The sequence below is a fragment of the Artemia sp. Qi Xiang Cuo genome, chromosome 7 (genome assembly GCF_049724085.1).
Source record: "Artemia sp. Qi Xiang Cuo chromosome 7, ASM4972408v1, whole genome shotgun sequence".
NCBI classification, from domain to species: Eukaryota; Metazoa; Arthropoda; class Branchiopoda; order Anostraca; family Artemiidae; genus Artemia; species Artemia sp. Qi Xiang Cuo.
In genome coordinates this window covers 44,204,109-44,223,232 of record NC_142800.1, presented here as the reverse complement: position 1 = coordinate 44,223,232, position 19,124 = coordinate 44,204,109, and the positions used below count along the sequence as shown (strand labels likewise).

The 19,124-nt window shown below is 35.7% G+C and overlaps 1 protein-coding gene across 1 annotated transcript in view; it reads left to right on the top strand.

The window, feature by feature from the left end:
• Positions 1 to 19,124, top strand: part of LOC148950314 (uncharacterized) — a 213,400-nt gene that overhangs the window by 33,877 nt on the left and 160,399 nt on the right. Inside the window, exon 3 of the mRNA XM_089091835.1 lies at positions 7,896 to 8,086. Within this exon, the coding sequence (XP_088947961.1) occupies positions 7,896 to 8,086 (191 nt within the window). The remainder of the gene's footprint in view (positions 1 to 7,895; positions 8,087 to 19,124) is intronic.

Here is a 19,124-nt window from a genome sequence, read left to right as displayed (position 1 = left end):
CCACAAATTTACGTTATGGCTTTTTGAATTCCCCAACACCAAGCAATACTTTCAAAAGGCTTATATATCTTTTCAGAACAAGTTCTTTTCTTAATGTCCCTCCTAAACCAATTTTACAACTTGAAGTACTCATCCTTTTCACCCACAACTTTACTTTATGACTTTTTGAATACCCCAACACTAAGCAATACTTTCAACAGGCTTTTTTTATATCCTTTCAGAACAAGTTACTTTCTTAATGTCTCTCCTGAACCCATTTTACAACTTGAAGAACTCATACTTTTTACCCAGAACTTTACTTTATGGCTTTTTGAATACCCCAACCCCAAGCAATACTTTCAAAAGGCTTTTTTATATCTTTTCAGAACAAGTTCTTTTCTTAATGTCCATCCTAAACCAATTTTACAACTTGAAGTACTCATCCTTTTCCCTCTGGCACTTCATATGGAAGGGGTGGTCATATAAGCTTTGGAGGGGGCTTAGTCGATTGGAAACTGGAGTTTCTAGTGCACTTCTTAAGAGTAAAAAGTGATCAGAAAGCATCATGCCCGCGCAAGCCCACTTTTCCCAAAATGAATCTGATCAAACTTTTAAGGCAGCAATTTTTTCAAAATAGTCGAAAGATCAGAAAACAGAAACTCTGGGGTCGACACAACCCTCAAGAGTCCAGGGGTAAATATTGTAAGTTATGACCTGGGGGCATGTAAACATTTTGTGGAAGGGATGGTCGTATAAACTTTGTAGTTGGCTCATTTGATTGGAAATCGGAAGTTCGCCCTTTTCAAAAGTCAATGGTGATTAGAAGGTAACTAGCCACCCCAAGCCCTCTTTTCCCTGAATGCATCTGATCAAAATTTTGGGATAGACATTTTGTCTAAATAGTCCAACGATCTTATAGCAATAACTGCGGGGTTAACACAACCTCCCAGAGCCCGGGGGCAACAATTGAAAGTTATGCCCCGGGGGTATATAAGGTGCTTATGGAAGGGGTGGTCATATAGACTTTTTAGGAGGCTCATTTGGTTGGAAATTCAATGTCATTGTTTTTTTTAAGAATCAAAAGTAATCAGAGGACACCAAGTCCCGTACGCCCTCTTTAACCCAAATACATCAAACATACATCAAGCAAACAAACATACAACATGCAATAGTATAAATGAATAAATAAATCTTAAAACGAGTGAAACTTAAATTGAATGTGAAAATCAAGCTGAAAACAAACAAAAGTCTTTACAAACAACAGTTTGGCTACCTTCCCCCTCCCTAACTGTAAAAGTCTAAAGCCTACTTTGCTTTTTTCAAAGTGACCAACATAAAATTGCACCAAGCGTACAAGTTAGTCTTGCAAATAATAATGTAGGTCTTTTTTGCTTTTAGAGCCGAGATTAATTACTAAATGTAACTTTAGTAAAGAAGACTGTCTAGATTATAATAACTATTCCTAACAGACTGCTGCTTCATCCTTCAAAAATTAAAGTACAAAATTCTTCTTTCGAATGGTTGGGGCACATTCAGAAAATATGTAATACCCTCTAAATTATTAAATACCCTCTAAATATGTAATACCCTCTAAATTATTTTAAGACAACTTGACTATTCAGGATAATTATCGCAAGAATCTTAATGTTTTTTTAAGGGGGAGAGTGGGAGGAAGAGAAAGGGGAGGGGCGGCATAGGTAACAAACAAGAAAACATTCGAAATATATAGGAGAATTTAGAAAAATGATCGTAAGAGTAGTATCCCCTTATGAATTCTGGCATAGCCGTATCCATGGATTCAAGCGTAGTCCTTTTCCCACGACATTCATACCCTGCAATATAAACGCAGCCCAGTTTTAAATGGTCAACAGGTGTTTGGTACAGGGAATGTTTACATTTGGGAAGACACACCCCCGTCATTCCACGATAGCCAAAAGGTATTACGTCACAGGGAAATGTAAACACAGACCCTGGACTGACACACACCCCCGGATTTTAAACGTATCCCTGTTTTAAACGGACACACCTGTGCAATGAAACCGCAGCCCTGTTATTCCCGTGACACACATACCCAGGATTCCCATGAAACACCCCGCAACATAAGTGGTCCCTGTTGCAAGTGGCTAGCAGGTGTTTTATCACCGGGAATGTTTACACTTGGGAAGACACACTCCAATCATTCCACGACAGCCCTGTTTTAGACAGACCCAAAATACGACCAGTCACGAGAGCAGGTGCATATCATGAAATCCGACTGCAGCCTAGTTTTAAACGCATCCTTGTTTTAAAGGGTAAGGAGATGTCACGTCATTGGGGTGTTTACTTTTGGGTAATAGGAGTTGACAGTCATGCCTGACTTCATAGATTTATTGAAGATGACGTAATCTTACGCGACTTATTAGACTTATTGGGAATAACTTAATGACGGCACACAAACGGGTGCTACATAATGAAAGCGCACAATTGGCTGTTACGTAATGACATCAAACGTGTGAGAGTTGCGTAAGGGCAGCGCACACATGGGTGTTATGTAATGGTAGCGCACACGTAGGTATTACGTAATGGCAGCACACACATCAGTGTCACATAATACTTTTTGAGATTTCATTTTCTTTCAAGACGTTGATTTTCTTCAAGACATTCAAGGTGTTTTTTCTTTCAAGGGTTTTTTCTTTCAAGGCATTTTTACGTAATGGGGAATATTTAGGGATGACGCATTTTAACGTAAAATCTCTTTTCAAAGCCCGTGGGGAATCCCGGTTTTAACTCTGGAGGACATACACGCAAGGGTGTTACATAATACTTTTTTATATTTCATTTTCTTTCAATGTGTTTTTCTTAACAGAGTAGACCATGAATCCTTTCCAATATTCTGTTTCGAGGAATACATTCTAGGAAATAGCCAGTAGCACGCAATAAGATCCCCCAAGTTGCAATCGATTAAATGATTTCCAAGTCTTTCGACATCAGAGCAAAAGCGTCCCCACTCCTATTGGCTTTTGCATGATTAAATACACCTGCCACTTTTCAACACTAATAATTTTACTATTTCTAAGTTTACTAAGCTTACTATTTGAATAGGAATGTTAAAAAAAATTGATTCTTGCAATATATTACCAGTGTTTCCACTTTATTTTTTTCAAATCCCTTAAAGGCTGGTGGAAAATCCCTAGAAATTCCTATTTTCAATACCAAAATCCCTAAGAGTTTCCCCTTTTTCTGACTTCTTTTCAAGTTACAAATTAAGGCTTATTATGCTGACTTTTAATAAGAGCAAAACACGGCTTGGTAAAACTTCAGAATACCTTAGCTACCTGAGACAGCAAAATTTTAAATTGAATTTAAAATAAAATGAAAGTAATCCTCTGCTCTCACTCAATGGCGCATCTATTTTTCCCTATTTTGCCTTATTCATTTGTTCTTATGTGGCAGCCTCATTAACTTGCTGATTTGCTGATTTTTTTCCCTGGATGGCAACCCCGAAAGAGTCTTCTAAGAGATGGTTCTAGGCGCTTACCCCTCCCCCCTGGGAAATAGAATCTTATAAATTTGAGAAAAAAAAAATTCTGACATTTTTAATATAAGCATAATTCAATATAAAAAAAGTCAAAACACAAAGAATGCGTGAAAAAGCGACCGGCTAGATATCAGCCCACCTAGGATATTCAAAAGCTATCTCAACTTACCCCACCCCAAAAAGTATAACATGAAAGAAATAAGATATTTTAAGGCTAAACTCAAACAACTTGGCTGTTTCATCATATAACAATATCTTTTAAGTTGATTTGCAGTAAAATTCTACTTTAGCTACATTTGGCTATCTTCGAAAGGGGTTGGAGTAGGAAAATTAAACTTTCAGGGATGGGCCTACAGGCTAAAGTATGTGCCAAGAAGGTATTTTGAAGTACCTACCTCCGCTATTTCTCCCTTTAGAGGGTCCTGACCTTTGATGACCTTTTAAAATATGTTTGTTATAAGAGTGAAACCTGGCAAAATAGATCTTCTGCTTAAATCAAGTACAAAAAAATTATTTTCAGCTTCACAACTTCACGCTCAATCCAAAATTATAAGGTCTTAATGATATGCCAATAAAATTCCTAAATTTTGAAAAAAAAACAGTACTTGTGTATTATATAAAACACTCGAGAAGTTAAGTTTGGTGAATACTAATCAAATAAACAAAATCATGGTGAAAATATAAAATTTTAGAAACAAATTTGGGCTATATATTTATATATTAGGGGGGGGGGTATAAAGCATAGCATATATTAAATACGTAACCTAAACAAACCTATTTTAGCCTAACCAAACCTATTTAACCTAATGAAAAAAATCATGAAAACAGGGTACTTTATTAGTGAAATTGTGAAAACTACAACTTGGAAATATGCTCCCAGAACATAGAAATGTCCTCAAGAGTCATGTTAAAATGAACTCGGCCTTCTGCCTTTATTACCACCAACCACATGTACTCTACTGAGTATGAATGTAGATGATGGCGGGATATACCTCGGTGCCGTTTGTTCATCCACTTTACGGAACCCCACATTCTCTCCACTTTTCATATGGCTTAAAATTCTACTCAAAAGACAGGAATTGTATTTTCAGAACTAAAGCCAGAGAAAAAGAAACTGATAACTGAAAATTAAGGTAAAATGTTGTTTTGTGAAAATTTCAAAAGATATAGACCTCTCATGTAGGTAAATTTCATGACCCTCTAGAGGGCGAACGAGTGGAGGTAGGTACTTCAAAATACCTTCCCGGGACACACTTTAACCTGTAGAACCATCCCTGAAAGTTTCATTTTCCTAACCTACCTCTTTTACTAGATAGCCAAAAGTACCTAAAGTAAAATTTTACCTGATTTGCTTGTTAAAATAGGCAAATAAAAAAACCACAAATTAATGATTAATTCAAATTTTTTTTTATTTCTGCCACTTCTATGAGTAGGCTAAGAAGGTATGATACAATCTACACAAAATCATCCAAGAATTCAAAGCCACTGAACATGCAGATACACTATAGCCAAACTTGTAGGCTGTGTGTTCTTCGAAAAGGCATGATACTTGACATAATCAGATATACTCATTTGTTAAAGATACGAGAAGGAAGCCCTAATAAAAATGGTACTTATATATTAGCCAGAAAAAAAACACGACAAGTGAAATTTGGTTAATGCTAATAAAATAAAACAAAATATGATGAAAATATAATAGTTTAGAAACAAATTTGGGCTATATATTTGCACATTAGGGGGAGTGTGGGGAAAGCTTAGCATATGTTAAATACATAACCTAGCCTAGGTACCCTTTTTTACCCCACAACCCCAAAAAAGTAAAATCGAAAAGACATGATACATGACATAATCAGCTATACTCATATTGTTCATGGAGTGAGAAACCCCTGTTTAACTCGCGTGTCAAAGGAATTCTCTTGATAAGGAAGCTGCTTGACTAGTTTCTTGTTTAATATTGGCTATACAATTTCCCGCGTGTTTTCTGGCTAACACATAAGTATCATAAAGACAAATTATTTCTTACAGTAAATTGTACAGTCTATTTGGCTGTAAATGTGCAAAGGTGCTTGTATTTGTATTTTTCCATCACGTCGGTCGTTCCATGCTGGTTATTTTGTTTCAAATTTCACGGGTCTATCTAAGTCCGACAAAAACAAGAATGTTGTCAATCGCTATTGCCGAAATCCCGCCGTTGTATTGAAAGTTCCTATTTCCGTAAGGAAAATTCATGAGCTTGGCAAGGAAAAATGTGGAAATAAAGTACTAAAGTAGGTCTAAAAATATTAGAGGAGAAATTTTCAAAATAAAGTAGTCTACTCTAAAATATAGTAGAAATGGAAGCACTAGTGGGGACTGAAATCAAACATGCTGTCAAAGAATATGGTATTTTCATTAAAAAAGTTCTTCAGAAATATCTATTAATATGACTTAAATTTACTTCTAACACCAATCCCCCCTTTTGAAATGTTTGCTAGGACCCCCATATTTCTTTAATTCATGCATGTTTTTATTGATATTTTATACCTCTATAAGTTTTTTTTTCACATTTTGTTTTTTGTTTGTCGTGTTTTTAGGTGCTTTTTCTGTGATTTTATTATTTTACAGCGTTTTTTATCCTTTATAGGCACTTTCATGTTTTTTTTACGTTTGTGGTGTTTGTAACTGCTTCTTCTGTGATATCATGATTTTATAGTGTTTCCTTATCAATACATTTTGTATTTACAAAAGTCTGTGTCCTTTTGAATTTATTGATCTAGGATATATCTAAAGCCAAAACTACGTAGCACCTGCTATGTAACTTAACTTGCATAGATCGTATTAGTGTGCAAAAGTGGCAGGTGTATTTAATAATGCAAAATTCAATAGGACTGGGGACGCTTTTTCTCTGATGCGGAAAGGCTTGGAAATTATTTACTCGATTAGAACATGGGGGCTCTTATTGCATGTTAATGGCTATTTCCTAGAATGTATTCCTCGAAACAGAATATTGGAAATGGTTTCATGGTCCACTTTGTTAAGGCACAGCTTTACTAGATGGAAATGGTCCTTTGAATCCTAATGGGGACATAACTCATTAGAATATAATGGTCATCTGAGAAAAAAGCATTGAAAGAAAATGAAATCTCAAAAAGTATTATGTAACATCCCCGCGTGTGTGTCCTCCGGAGTTAAAAAAGGGTATCCCCCACGGGCTCTGAGGGGAGATATCACGTTAGAATGCATAATCCGTAAACATTCCCCATTACGTAAAAAAACACCTCCAAAGAAAAATTAACGCCTTGAAAGAAAAAATGCCTTGAATGTCTCGAAGAAAAACAACATCTTGAAAGAAAATGAAATCTCAAAAAGTATTATGTAACACTAATGTGTGCCCTGCCCTTACGTAAAACCCACGTGTGCACTGAAATTACGTAACACCAATGTTTGTGCTGTCATTACGTAACAGCCACGTGTGCGCTGTCATTACGTAACACCCGTGTTTGCACCGTCATTAAAATATTCCCGGTAAATCTACTAAGTCAAGTAAGATTACGTCATCTTCAATAAATCTATCAAGTCATGCATGACTCTCAAGTCCAACTTCTCCCAAAAGTAAACTCTCGAATGACGTAGCACCTATTGACTATTTAAAACAGGGATGCTTTTAAAACAGGGCTGCAGTCGGAATCCATGACATGCACCTGCTCTCCTGATTGCTTTTATGGTGGCTCCACTTAAAACAGGGCTTTCGTGTAATGACGGGGGTTTGTCTTTCCAAATATAAACATTCCCTGTGATGTAAAACCTGCTGGCCACTTGAAACAGGGAGTGCTTGTATTGCGGGGGTGTGTCATGGGAATCCTGGGTATGTGTGCATTTAAAGCAGGGATGCACTTCTAATTCACAGGTGTGTCCGTTTAAAACAGAGATGCGCTTAAAATCCGGGGGGTGTTTCTTCTCAAATGTAAACATTTTCCTGTGAAGTAACACCTTCTGGCTGTTGTGGAATTACGGGGGTGTGTCTTCCCAAGTGTAAACATTTCCCTGTGACGTAACACTTGCTGGCTTTCATGGAATTACGGGGGTGTGTCTTCCCAAAGTAAACATTCCTTGTAACAAAACACCTGTTGACCATTTAAAACAGGGACCGCATGTATTGCAGGGGGGTGTCTTCCCAAATGTAAGCATTCCCTGTGACGTAGCTCCCATTGAACATTTAAAACAGGCCTTCATTTGTATTGCAGGGTATGGGTGTCGTAGAAACAGGGCTGCGATTGAATCCATGGATAGGGCTGCGCCAGAATCTATAAAGAGGATATTACCCGCAAGGGTCCTCACATTGTTTAGAAGAGAAGCCACGCCAAAATTTATTCTGCATACTATCCCACCTCCTAAAACTAGTTACTATTTGCTTTTCTAGTATTGACTTACGTGGATCGAAGCCTACTCAGCATTTTGATCAGCCCGAATATGTATCTCGGATTCAGTTTGTGAGACCTGGAACTATCATAGTGAATGACCTGAGCATAGCAGATTCTGGAATTTATCGGTGTAGAGTTGAGTATCCTAGATCACCAACGAAACATTTGAGACACAAGTTAAAAGTGATTGGTAAGTTTCGTTATTTGGATTCTAGACAGTAGACATATAGACAGTAGACATATATATAGACATATGCATAGACATTTATATATATATATATATATATATATATATATATATATATATATATATATATATATATATATATATATATATATATATATATATATATATATATATATATATATATATATATATATATATATATATATATATATATATATATATATATATATATATATATATATATATATATATATGTATATATATATATATATAAGTAGTATCTGTATACACAGTTTCAAGCGTACATTCAAGCGTACATTCACGCCTACAAGAATATGGTCAAAAGTGTAATAGATATGAAGCGTACAGGAAAAACCCACGCCTTTGACACTACTTAGACATGTAAATTTTAAAAAGTTGGCACGCTACAAAGTGCCCCAGCATGTTATGGAACAATAGTCAAGGTTCTATTGCACAAGAAATTTCACAAGAATGTGCGTTGTAAGTTCACGTGGACATTTTTTTTTTTTTTTTTAAAGCTGGCACGGTATAATGTGGTCCAACATGTTTTGGGAGTATGCTCGAAATTTTTATAACTCAAGCGGACTGTTTTTCGAGCCAACATCCATTTTTTAAGAACCAATCAGAGACATTGGTGCTTGCTCAATATACGATAACTCGATTGGTGATTGTTTAAAAATAAAAGGACTGGTTATTTATTCGTCCTTGAGATTTTGTATATAATGGTCATACCTTACGATTTAATTTTCATTATGATTTAACGTATCATAGATAGTACACTGAATATTATTAACTTCAAAGCAATGGATACTTTAATTTTCAATGTGAGTACAGATTACTAAATTTCTTGATTTATTTCCAAATAAAATCATTTTACCAGTAAATTCAAATTCAGGGGCATAGCCCACCTCCCCTCCAACAATAAAAATCCTACAATATTATAAGTATACTCGCTAGAAAACGCAAAGTACGCTCTTTTTTCAACTATGCAAATAAAAACCCTCCCCCACTGCTCTGTCTACGAGCTTAATTCTGTAGTTTGAGTTATTTCCTTCAAAAATGTAAGTTTCTTCATTCATTCTAATTAAAATGTGTTTTCTTTATCTGTTTAAATAGAAGCTTCTGTGTTTACAAGGAAGGGACAGTTTTGGGACAAAATTTCGCACGCTTATGTTATCATAGATTAATGGCACATGTTTTATGGATTAGCAACACGGGTTTTGACAAAGAGAGAGAAATTTCATTCTAGCCTAATTAGATGAAAGATATTCTATCTTCAATTGTATTCCGAGATTAAAAGAGTTTTACGATGTGAAAAAACAAACTATTTCATCGCATGGAAAGTAAGGGGGAGGGATGGAGGAGGTGATTCTTTGTGCAGACTAATTTTTTCTTCTGTAAACAGGGGGGTGTCCAGGGGTGAAGTTTTCAGGGGGAAATTTTACCAGTTTTTTTTCCTGGAGACGTGAGTTAACTTTTAAATTAAATTTTATGTCTTTTGTCTTAGGGCGTTGCTCCTCAAATTTTTAAATTGAAAAATGAGTGTGCTGTTCTATTAGTCGAGAGAATCTTTCAAGCTTTTATCATCAAAAATGTGGAATTTTGCAGTTTTGACAGAGTAGAAGGATTTTGTATGGGGATTAATTTTACATGAGGAGGGGGGTTTCCAGGGATGAAATTTTCAGGGGGAAATTTTACCAGTTTTTTTTCCGGAAACGTGAGCTAACTTTTAAATTAAATTTTAGGTCTTTTGTCTTAGGGATTTGCTCCTCAAATTTTTAAATTGAAAAATGAGTGTGCTGTTCTATTAGTAGAGAGAATCTTTCAAGCTTTTATCATCAAAAATATGGAATTTTACAGTTTTAACAGAGTAGAAGGATTTTGTACGGGGATTAATTTTACATGAGAAGGGGGGCTTCCAGGGGTGAAATTTTACCATTTTTTTCCGGAGACGTAAGCTAACGTTTATATTAAATTTTAGGTCGTTTGTCTTAGTGATTTGCTCCTCAAATTTTTAAATTGAAAAATGAGTGTGCTGTTCTATTAGTAAAGAGAATCTTTCAAGCTTTTAACATCAAAAATGTGGAATTTTTCAGTTTTGAAATAGTAGAAGGATTTTGTACGGGGATTTAATTTTAAATGAGGCGGAGGGGTTCCAGAGGTTAATTTTTCAGGGGAAAATTTTAACGATTTTTTGTCTGAAAACGTGAGTTAAAATTTATATCAAATTGTAGGTCGTGTGTATTAGGGATCTTCTCCTCAAATTTTAAATTTAAAAATGAGTGTTCTGTTCTCTTAGTTAAGACAATCATTAAATCTTTTATCATAAGAAATTTGGAATTTTATAGTTTTGACAGAGTAGAAGGATTTTGTACGGGAATTAATTTTTCATGAGGAGGGGGGTTTCCAGGGGTGAAATTTTCAGGGGGAAATTTTACCGAAATATTTCTAAAGCACTACATATAACAGAATCAACTTTAGAGGGCAATTTTATCTCTAAAAGAGGGTTATTATTTCCTTACTAAATTTTTCTTCTTTTTTAAGGAGGAGGAGGTGGATTCATACAATTACTCTCCCCAAGAAGAGAGACCTAGGTGGAATGGTAGCACATCGATGCAAACTGAACAAGCATCCATTACAAGTTCTCTGGACCAACCAGGACCCTTTCATGCCAGTGTCAGCTCTGCACAAACCACTATACAATCTGGCAGAAAATTCAAGAGCTAATGGATGCTTCCTCATAATGTATCGGTCTTGTCTACTCAAGATCGTGAGGGGACCTCCCTTCATTCTTTGCCAGGGCCTTCAGGCATACAAGTGCAGTCTGAATTCGTAAATGTAGGTATTTTACCTCTATCTTATACGTGATTATTTACTTAAAAAATGCTAGGAGGAATTGAATTTTGTGGCTGATGCGGAAAAATGGAACGTGGTAAATATTCGGGTAAACATACGACTAGAAAAATGCTTCACTATAAATAAGGCTATTTTGTTTTTCTGAGCTTTCTGTGGGAGATGAGGGGTAAGTATTTAGTTTAAATAATTCTAAGAGGAATTGAGTTTTGTGGGTGGGTGGTGTGGAAAAATGGTACGTGTTGAATATTCGGGTAAACATACGACTAGGAAAAATGCTTCACTATAAATAAGGCTATTGCATTTTTCTGAACTTTCTGTGGGAGGGGGGGGGTAAGTATTTAGTTTAAATAATTCTAGGAGGAATTGAGTTTTGTGGGTGGTGCGGAAAAATGGTACGTGTTAAATATTCGGGTAAACATACGACTAGAAAAATGCTTCACTATAGATAAGGCTATTGCGTTTTTCTGAACTTTCTGTGGGAGGGGGGGGGTAAGTATTTAGTTTAAATAATTCTAGGAGGAATTGAGTTTTGTGGGTGGGTGGTGTCTAAAAATGGCAAGTATTAAATATTCGGGTAAACATACGACTATAAAAATGCTTCACTATAGATAAGGCTATTGAATCTTTCTCAACTTTCTGTGAGGGGTGGGGGTAAGTATTTAGTTTAAATTATTCTAGGAGGAATTGAGTTTTGTGGGTGGTGTGGAAAAATGGTACTTATTAAATATTAGGGTAAACATTCGACTAGAAATGAACATGATTTTTAAACTTTATGAAATAATGCTTATTTCACATAGAAAATAAACCATTTTTCTATAGATTAATGAAATAGCAGTACCATTGGGTCATGAAACATCAACATTTACTGGATCTGAACTAATTTTAGCACCACCAATTGAGTTCAGTGACGAACCTACATTAGTTCCAGACAATATGAAGTGCCATAGGGGTTTTCTCAACTATTGTTTAGGGAAGATGGCCAGCCTAGATGATTTAACTTGTGAAATTGACATGTTGGAGGACCCGGAGTGGGCAGATAGATTCATGCGTGAGCATTTAGGGGATGTTACTAGTGCATCTGAACCAGGTCCTCATAAAGAAATCACATCCCAGGACAATACAGGCTGGCTCGACCAGCTGTCCCCAAGCACCTTGGAATACGTACTAACAGGCCCAGGGGACTTCATGCCATCTCCAACCATTGCAATTGAACAGACTGGGGGTAGTTCTATTGACAATTTTATGTCACCCCCCACCATTCCGCTTAATGATATACCTAGTGATAGTAATAATAGTAGTAGTAATACAGCAACAACAACACCAGTATCCCCTCTTCCAGATTTTTTTCTATCCAACTCTGCCTTGCACCACACAATGGTCTACAGCGCCAATTTCGGTGATCCCTTCAACTCTCTTGTGTCTGGGGATATAATAACCGATCCCCGGCAATTAAACATTCATATACTACTACGTTTCGAGCCTTTCTTGAACACCAGATGGGCGTGTGGGGGGTGGGGGTCAGTTTAAAAGCCTCAATAGCACTAAAAATATTTGTTGTAAATGAAAATGTGGGAGAGGTATATTTGAGATACTTGCACACAGAGATGTTTGCAATTCCCCCCTCGTGCGCGGCGGCCGCGGGGCCCGCAGCGGCGGGCCGGGAAGCGCCACGGGAAGTGCCGCTGGAAGCGCCAGCGCTTGGACACATTTTCAATGTGTACATGGCAGAGCAATTTCTTCATAAATTCCACTATTTAATGCCCCCCTCCGTCGCACCAGAGGGGGGCATTAAATAGTAGAATTTATGAAGAAATTGCTCTGCCTTGGACACATTGAAAATTGTTGGTGATAAAAATAGAGAAAAAAAGAAATTTCTGCATTGTGTATTCAAGAGGTGAAGAAACTTTTTTATAATTTAATTTCTGATCGCAGGGGGCGGGCCATGGTTGAAGTTGTTTTCACGTAGCTTTTTTCTAGCCAAATATTCACATTTGACCTAGAGAAATGTATTTTCTATAATTTTCTTACAAAAAAATTAGAGTTTACGGTCAATATCGACAAGCATTCCCTGAGAAAATATCTCTTCTGATTTAATACATGCAATAAACTGGCTAGTGTCGATAACCGGACAATTCTTGTTTTCTCTTTTTTATCACAAACAATTTTCAATGTCTCCAAGGCAGAGCAATTTCTTCATAAATTCCACTATTTAATGCCCCCCTCCGGCACCCCCCGGCCTGCCGCAGCGGACCCCGCTTCCCGCTCGCGGCGCTTCTCGGCCCGCCGCAGCGGGCCCCGTGGCCGCCGTGCCGGGGGGGGGGAATTGCCAACATCTCTGTGTGCAAGTATTTCGAATACACCTTGCCCGCATTTTCATTTAAAAAATAAATTTTAGTTCTATTGATGCTTTTAAACTGACCCCCACCCCCTACACCCCCATCTGTTGTTCAAGAATGGCTCGAATCTTATTAGTATATAAATGTGTAATGGCCGAGGGATCTGTTATTATATCCCCCGACACTAGAGAGCTAAAGGGATCACCGAATTTGGCGCTGTAGACCTTTGTGTGGTGCAAGGCAGAGTTTGATAGAAAAAAATCTGAAAGATGGGATACTTGTGTTGTTGTTGCTGTATTACTACTACTACTAGTAATAACACTAGGTGTGTCATTATGCGGAATGGTGGAGAATGACATAAAGTTGTCAATAGCACCACCACCCCCAGTCTGTTCATTTGTACTTGATGGGGGTGGCATGAGATCCCTTAGGCCTGCTATTACATATTCCAATGGGTCTGAGGATAGCTGATTAAGCCAGCCTGTATTGTCCTGGGAAGGAATTTGCCTGTGTGTAGCAGATTCGAACACACCAGTATCATCCTTCAAATTCTCATGCATAAATCTATCTGCCTATTCTGTATCTTGCATCATTTCAATGTCATAAGTTAAATTGTCTATGCTGCCCATGCCTCCTAGATAATAGTTAAGGAAACCACTCTGGCACTCCATATTGTCTAGAACCAATGCAGGTTCATCTCTGAACTCCAATGGTGGTGCTAGAATTAGTTCAGGTTCAGTAAATGTTGATGTTTCATGAGCCAATGGTACTGCTATTTCATTAATCTATAGAAAAATGGTTTATTTTCTATGTGATATAAGCATTATTTCATAAAGTTGAAAAATCATGTTTATTTCTAGTCGTATGTTTACCTTAATATTTAATAAGTACCATTTCTCCGCACCACCCACAAAACTCAATTCCTCCTAGAATAATTTAAACTAAATACCTACCCCCACTCCCAAAGAAAGTTCAGAAAGATGCAATAGCCTTATCTATAGCGAAGCATTTTTCTAGTCGTATGTTTACCCGAATATTTAATACGTACCATTTTTCCACACCACCCACCCACAAAACTCAATTTCTCCTAGAATAATTTAAACTAAATACTTACCCCCATCTCCAACAGAAAGTTCGGAAAGACACAATAGCCTTATTTATAGTGAAGCATTTTTCTAGTCGTATGTTTACCCGAATATTTAATACGTACCATTTTTCCACACCACCCACAAAACTCAATTCCTCCAAGAATTATTTAAACTAAATACTTACCCCCCATCTCCCACAGAAAGTTCAGAAAAATACAATAGCCTTATCTATAGATAAGCATTTTTTCTAGTCGTATGTTTACCCGAATATTTAACACGTACCATTTTTCCACACCACCCACCCACAAAACTCAATTCCTCTTAGAATTATTTAAACTAAATACTTACCCCTCACCTCCCAAAGAAAGTTCAGAAAGACACAATAGCCTTATTTATAGTGAAGCATTTTTGTAGTCGTATGTTTACCCGAATATTTAACACGTACCATTTTTCCGCACCAGCCACAAAACTCAATTCCTCCTAGCATTTTTTAAGTAAACAATCACGTATAAGATAGAGGTAAAATACCTACATTTACAAATTCAGACTGCACTTGTATGCCTGAAGGCCCTGGCAAAGCATGAAGGGAGGTCCCCTCACGATCTTGAGTAGACAAGACCGATGCATTATGAGAAAGCATCCATTCCCTCTTGAATTTTCTGCCAGGTTGCATAGAGGTCTGTGCAGAGCTGCCACTGGCATGAGAGGGTCCTGGTTGGTCCAGAGAACTTGTAATGGATGGCCGTGCAGCTTGCATCGATGTGGTATCGTTCTATCTTGGTCTCTTTTCAGGGTGAGAGTAATTGTATGAATCCACCTCCTTCTCCTTAAAAAAGAAGAAAAATTTAGTAAGGAAATAATAACTCCTCTTTTAGTGATAAAATTGTCCTCTAAAGTTGATTCTGTTATTTGTAGTGCTTTAGAAATATTTCGGTAAAATTTCTCCCAGAAAATTTCACCCCTGGAAACCCTCGTCATGTAAAATTAATCCCCGTACAAAATCCTTCTACTCTGTCAAAACTGCAAAATTTCACTTTGTTGATGATAAAAGCTTGAATGATTGTCTTTACTAATAGAACAGCACACTCATTTTTCAATTTAAAAATTTGAGGAGCAAATCCCAAAGACAAAAGAGCTAAAATTTAATTTAAAAGTTAGCTCACGTTTCCTGAAAAACAATCGGTAAAATTTCCCCCTGAAAATTTCACCTCTGGAAACCCCCCTCCTCTTGTAAAATTAATCCCCGTACAAAATCCTGCTACTCTGTCAAAACTGCAAAATTCTACATTTTTGATGATAAAAGCATGAAAGATTCTCTTTACTAATAGAACAGCACACTCATTTTTCAATTTAAAAATTTGAGGAGCAAATCCCTAAGACAAAAGACCTAAAATTTAATTTAAAAGTTAGCTCACGTTTCCGGAAAAAAATCGGTAAAATTTCACCCCTGGAAACCCCCCTCCTCATGTAAAATTAATCCCCGTACAAAATCCTTCTACTCTGTCAAAACTGAAAAATTCAACATATTTGATTATAAAAGCTTGAAACATTCTCTTTACTAATAGAACAGAACACTCATTTTTAAATTTAAAATTTGAGGAGCAAATCCCTAAGACAAAAGACCTAAAATTTAATTTAAAAGTTAGCTCACGTTTCCTAAAAAAAAACTGGTAAAATTTCCCCCTGAAAATTTCATCCCTGGAAACCTCCCTCCTCATGTAAAATTAATCCCCATACAAAATCCTTCTACTCTGTCAAAACTGCAAAATTCCACTTGTTCGATGATAAAAGCTTGAAAGATTCTCTTTACTAATAGAACAGCACACTTATTTTTCAATTTAAAAATTTGAAGAGCAAATCCCTAAGACCAAAGACCTAAAATTTATTTTAAAAGTTAACTCACGTCTCCGAAAAAAAAAACTGGTAAAATTTCCCCCTGTATACTTCACCCCTGGAAACCCCCGTTTTTTACAGAAGAAAAAATTAGTCTGCACAAAGAATCCCCTCCTCCCTCCCTCCCCCTTACTTTCCATGCGATGAAATAGTTTGTTTTTTCACATCTTAAAACTCTCTTAATCTTGGAATACAATTGAAAATAGAATATCTTTCGTTTAATTTGGCCAGAATACAATTTCTCTCTCTTTGTCAAAACCCGTGTTGCTGTTCAATAAAACATGTGACATTAATCTATGCGATAACAGGAGCGTGCGAAATTTTATCCCAAAACTGACCCTTCCTTGTAAACACAGAAGCTTCTATTTAAACAGATAAAGAAAACGCATTTTAATTAGAATGAATGAGGAAACCGACATTTTTGAAGGAAATAACTAAAACTACAGAATTAAGCTCGTAAACAGAGCAGTGGGGAAGGGTTTTTATTTACATAGTGGAAAAAAGAGCGTACTTTGTGTTTTCTAGCGAGTATACTCATCATATTGTAGGATTTGTATTGTTGGAGGGGAGGAGGGCTATGCCCCTGAATTTGAATTTACTGGTAAAATGATTTTATTTGGAAATAAATTAAGAAATTTAGCAAACTGTACTCACATTGAAAATTGAAGCACCCATTGCTTTAAAGTTAATAATATTCAATTTAATATCTATGATACGTTAAATCATAATGAAAATTAAATCGTAAGGTATGGCCATTATATACAAAATCTCAAGGACGAATAAAAAACCAGTCCTTTTATTTTTAACCAATCACCACTCGAGTTATCGTATATTGAGCTAGCACCAATGTCTCTGATTGGTTCTTAAAAAATGGATGTTGGCTCGAAAAACAGTCCTCTTGAGTTATATAATTTCGAGCATACTCCCAAAACATGTTGGACCACATTATACCATGCCAGCTTTAAAAAAAAATAAATAAAAAAAAAAAAAAAAAAAAATGTCCACGTGAACTTACGACGCACATTCTTGTGAAATTTCTTGTGCAATAGAACCTTGACTATTGTTTCATAACATGCTGGGGCACTTTGTAGCGTGCCAACTTTTAAAATGCACATGTCTAAGTATAGTGTCAAAGGCGTGGGTTTTTCCTGTATGCTTCATATCTATTACACTTTTGACCATATTCTTGTAGGCGTGAATGTACGCCTGAATGTACGCTTGAAACTGTGTATACAGATACTACTCATATATATATATATATATATATATATATATATATATATATATATATATATATATATATATATATATATATATATATATATATATATATATATATATATAAAAAAAAAAAATATATATATATATATATATATATATATATATATATATATATATATATATATATATATATATATATATATATATATATATATATATATATATATATATATATATATATATATATATATATATATATATATATATATTTAATGAATTAATTTAAAAAAACCTTTTCCACAAAATAAGTTTTCCAAAGAAAAGTAAAGAACTCCATTAAATTAAAAATGAGCAAAAATCAAATCAAGTAATCTACCAAGCCTAAAACTATCTCAAATCAGCATCGACAAATGAAACCCAAGACGAACAGCAATTACAATAAATAATTTCTGCTCAAAACGAGCAAAAATTAACACGAGTAGGGCTCAAAACCCCTATGTCTTCCCAAGGCCAGAACATAATTTGCACTTTACTGAAAAAAATTGAAATATTTTCCCTTTTATAGCTTTAATAAATCACATTTTATTTACATTTTAAGGAATAAATATCAGCATATGTATATTAAACTGACACTGCACATTCATTTGTATTTTTTTTCAGTAAAGTGCAAATTATGTTCTCGCCTTGGGAAGGCATTTTTTGGAAGTGGTTTTGAGCCCTACCCATATTAATTTCTGCTCGTTTTAGTTTGACTCAGTTATTTATTGTAATTTCTGTTCGTTTTGGGTTTCATTTATTTATCGATGCTGATTGTTTGATTTTATTTTTGCTCATTTTTGGTTCAATGGAATTCTTAATTTTTCTTGGTAAAACTTATTTTGTGGATAAAGTTTTTTTAATTAGTCTCTTTAAACGAGTCAATATTGGACCGTCAATACTAGAGACGCGGCGGTTACTGCTTTCTCATTTTCATAAGGGGTCTTCTTTTACGTATAGCTGTATAGTGGCAAATAAGCGCAAGTTTGACCTTGGTCTGTTGGCCCAGGTGTGCAATACTATGGTTTTGCCTCACTGTCTGTACCTTAGCCCATTTTGGCGTATTTTTACAGCTACAGATAAATTGAAAATACGTTCACTGTAATCAAAGTATTCAAAATTTTTGCTGCGTTTACCACCGTGGACAAGCAATAGGTATGTTACGTGCCAGTACAGTGTTACCAGGTTTTTTAATTAATTTCTGTTCGTTTTATATTGACATAGTCTTTTCAGGGAAAAAGAAAATAAAACTATAAATCTTTTCGTTTTTTAAGACTTTATAGTTTGGCCTGCTATTTGTAGGCTAGAGAAAAATTTTTCAGCAATTTTTAACAACATACACCCTTTTAAAAATCTGGACACAAATAGTACTGTTTAATTTAGTTTCATACCTCCTCTAGTTGACCTGAAATGGAAAACTTGATACGATTCGCAAAAAAATATGTTTACTTTCTTTGATAGCTTGGATACACTTACGCTATTTTGAATTGGTTATATTTTAAGAGCAGAAGTAGCCCCGACAGTTTGAACATAATACCCTCAGTCGTTCTTGGGATACTGCTGAGATGCCTTATTGGGAATTAGCATTAT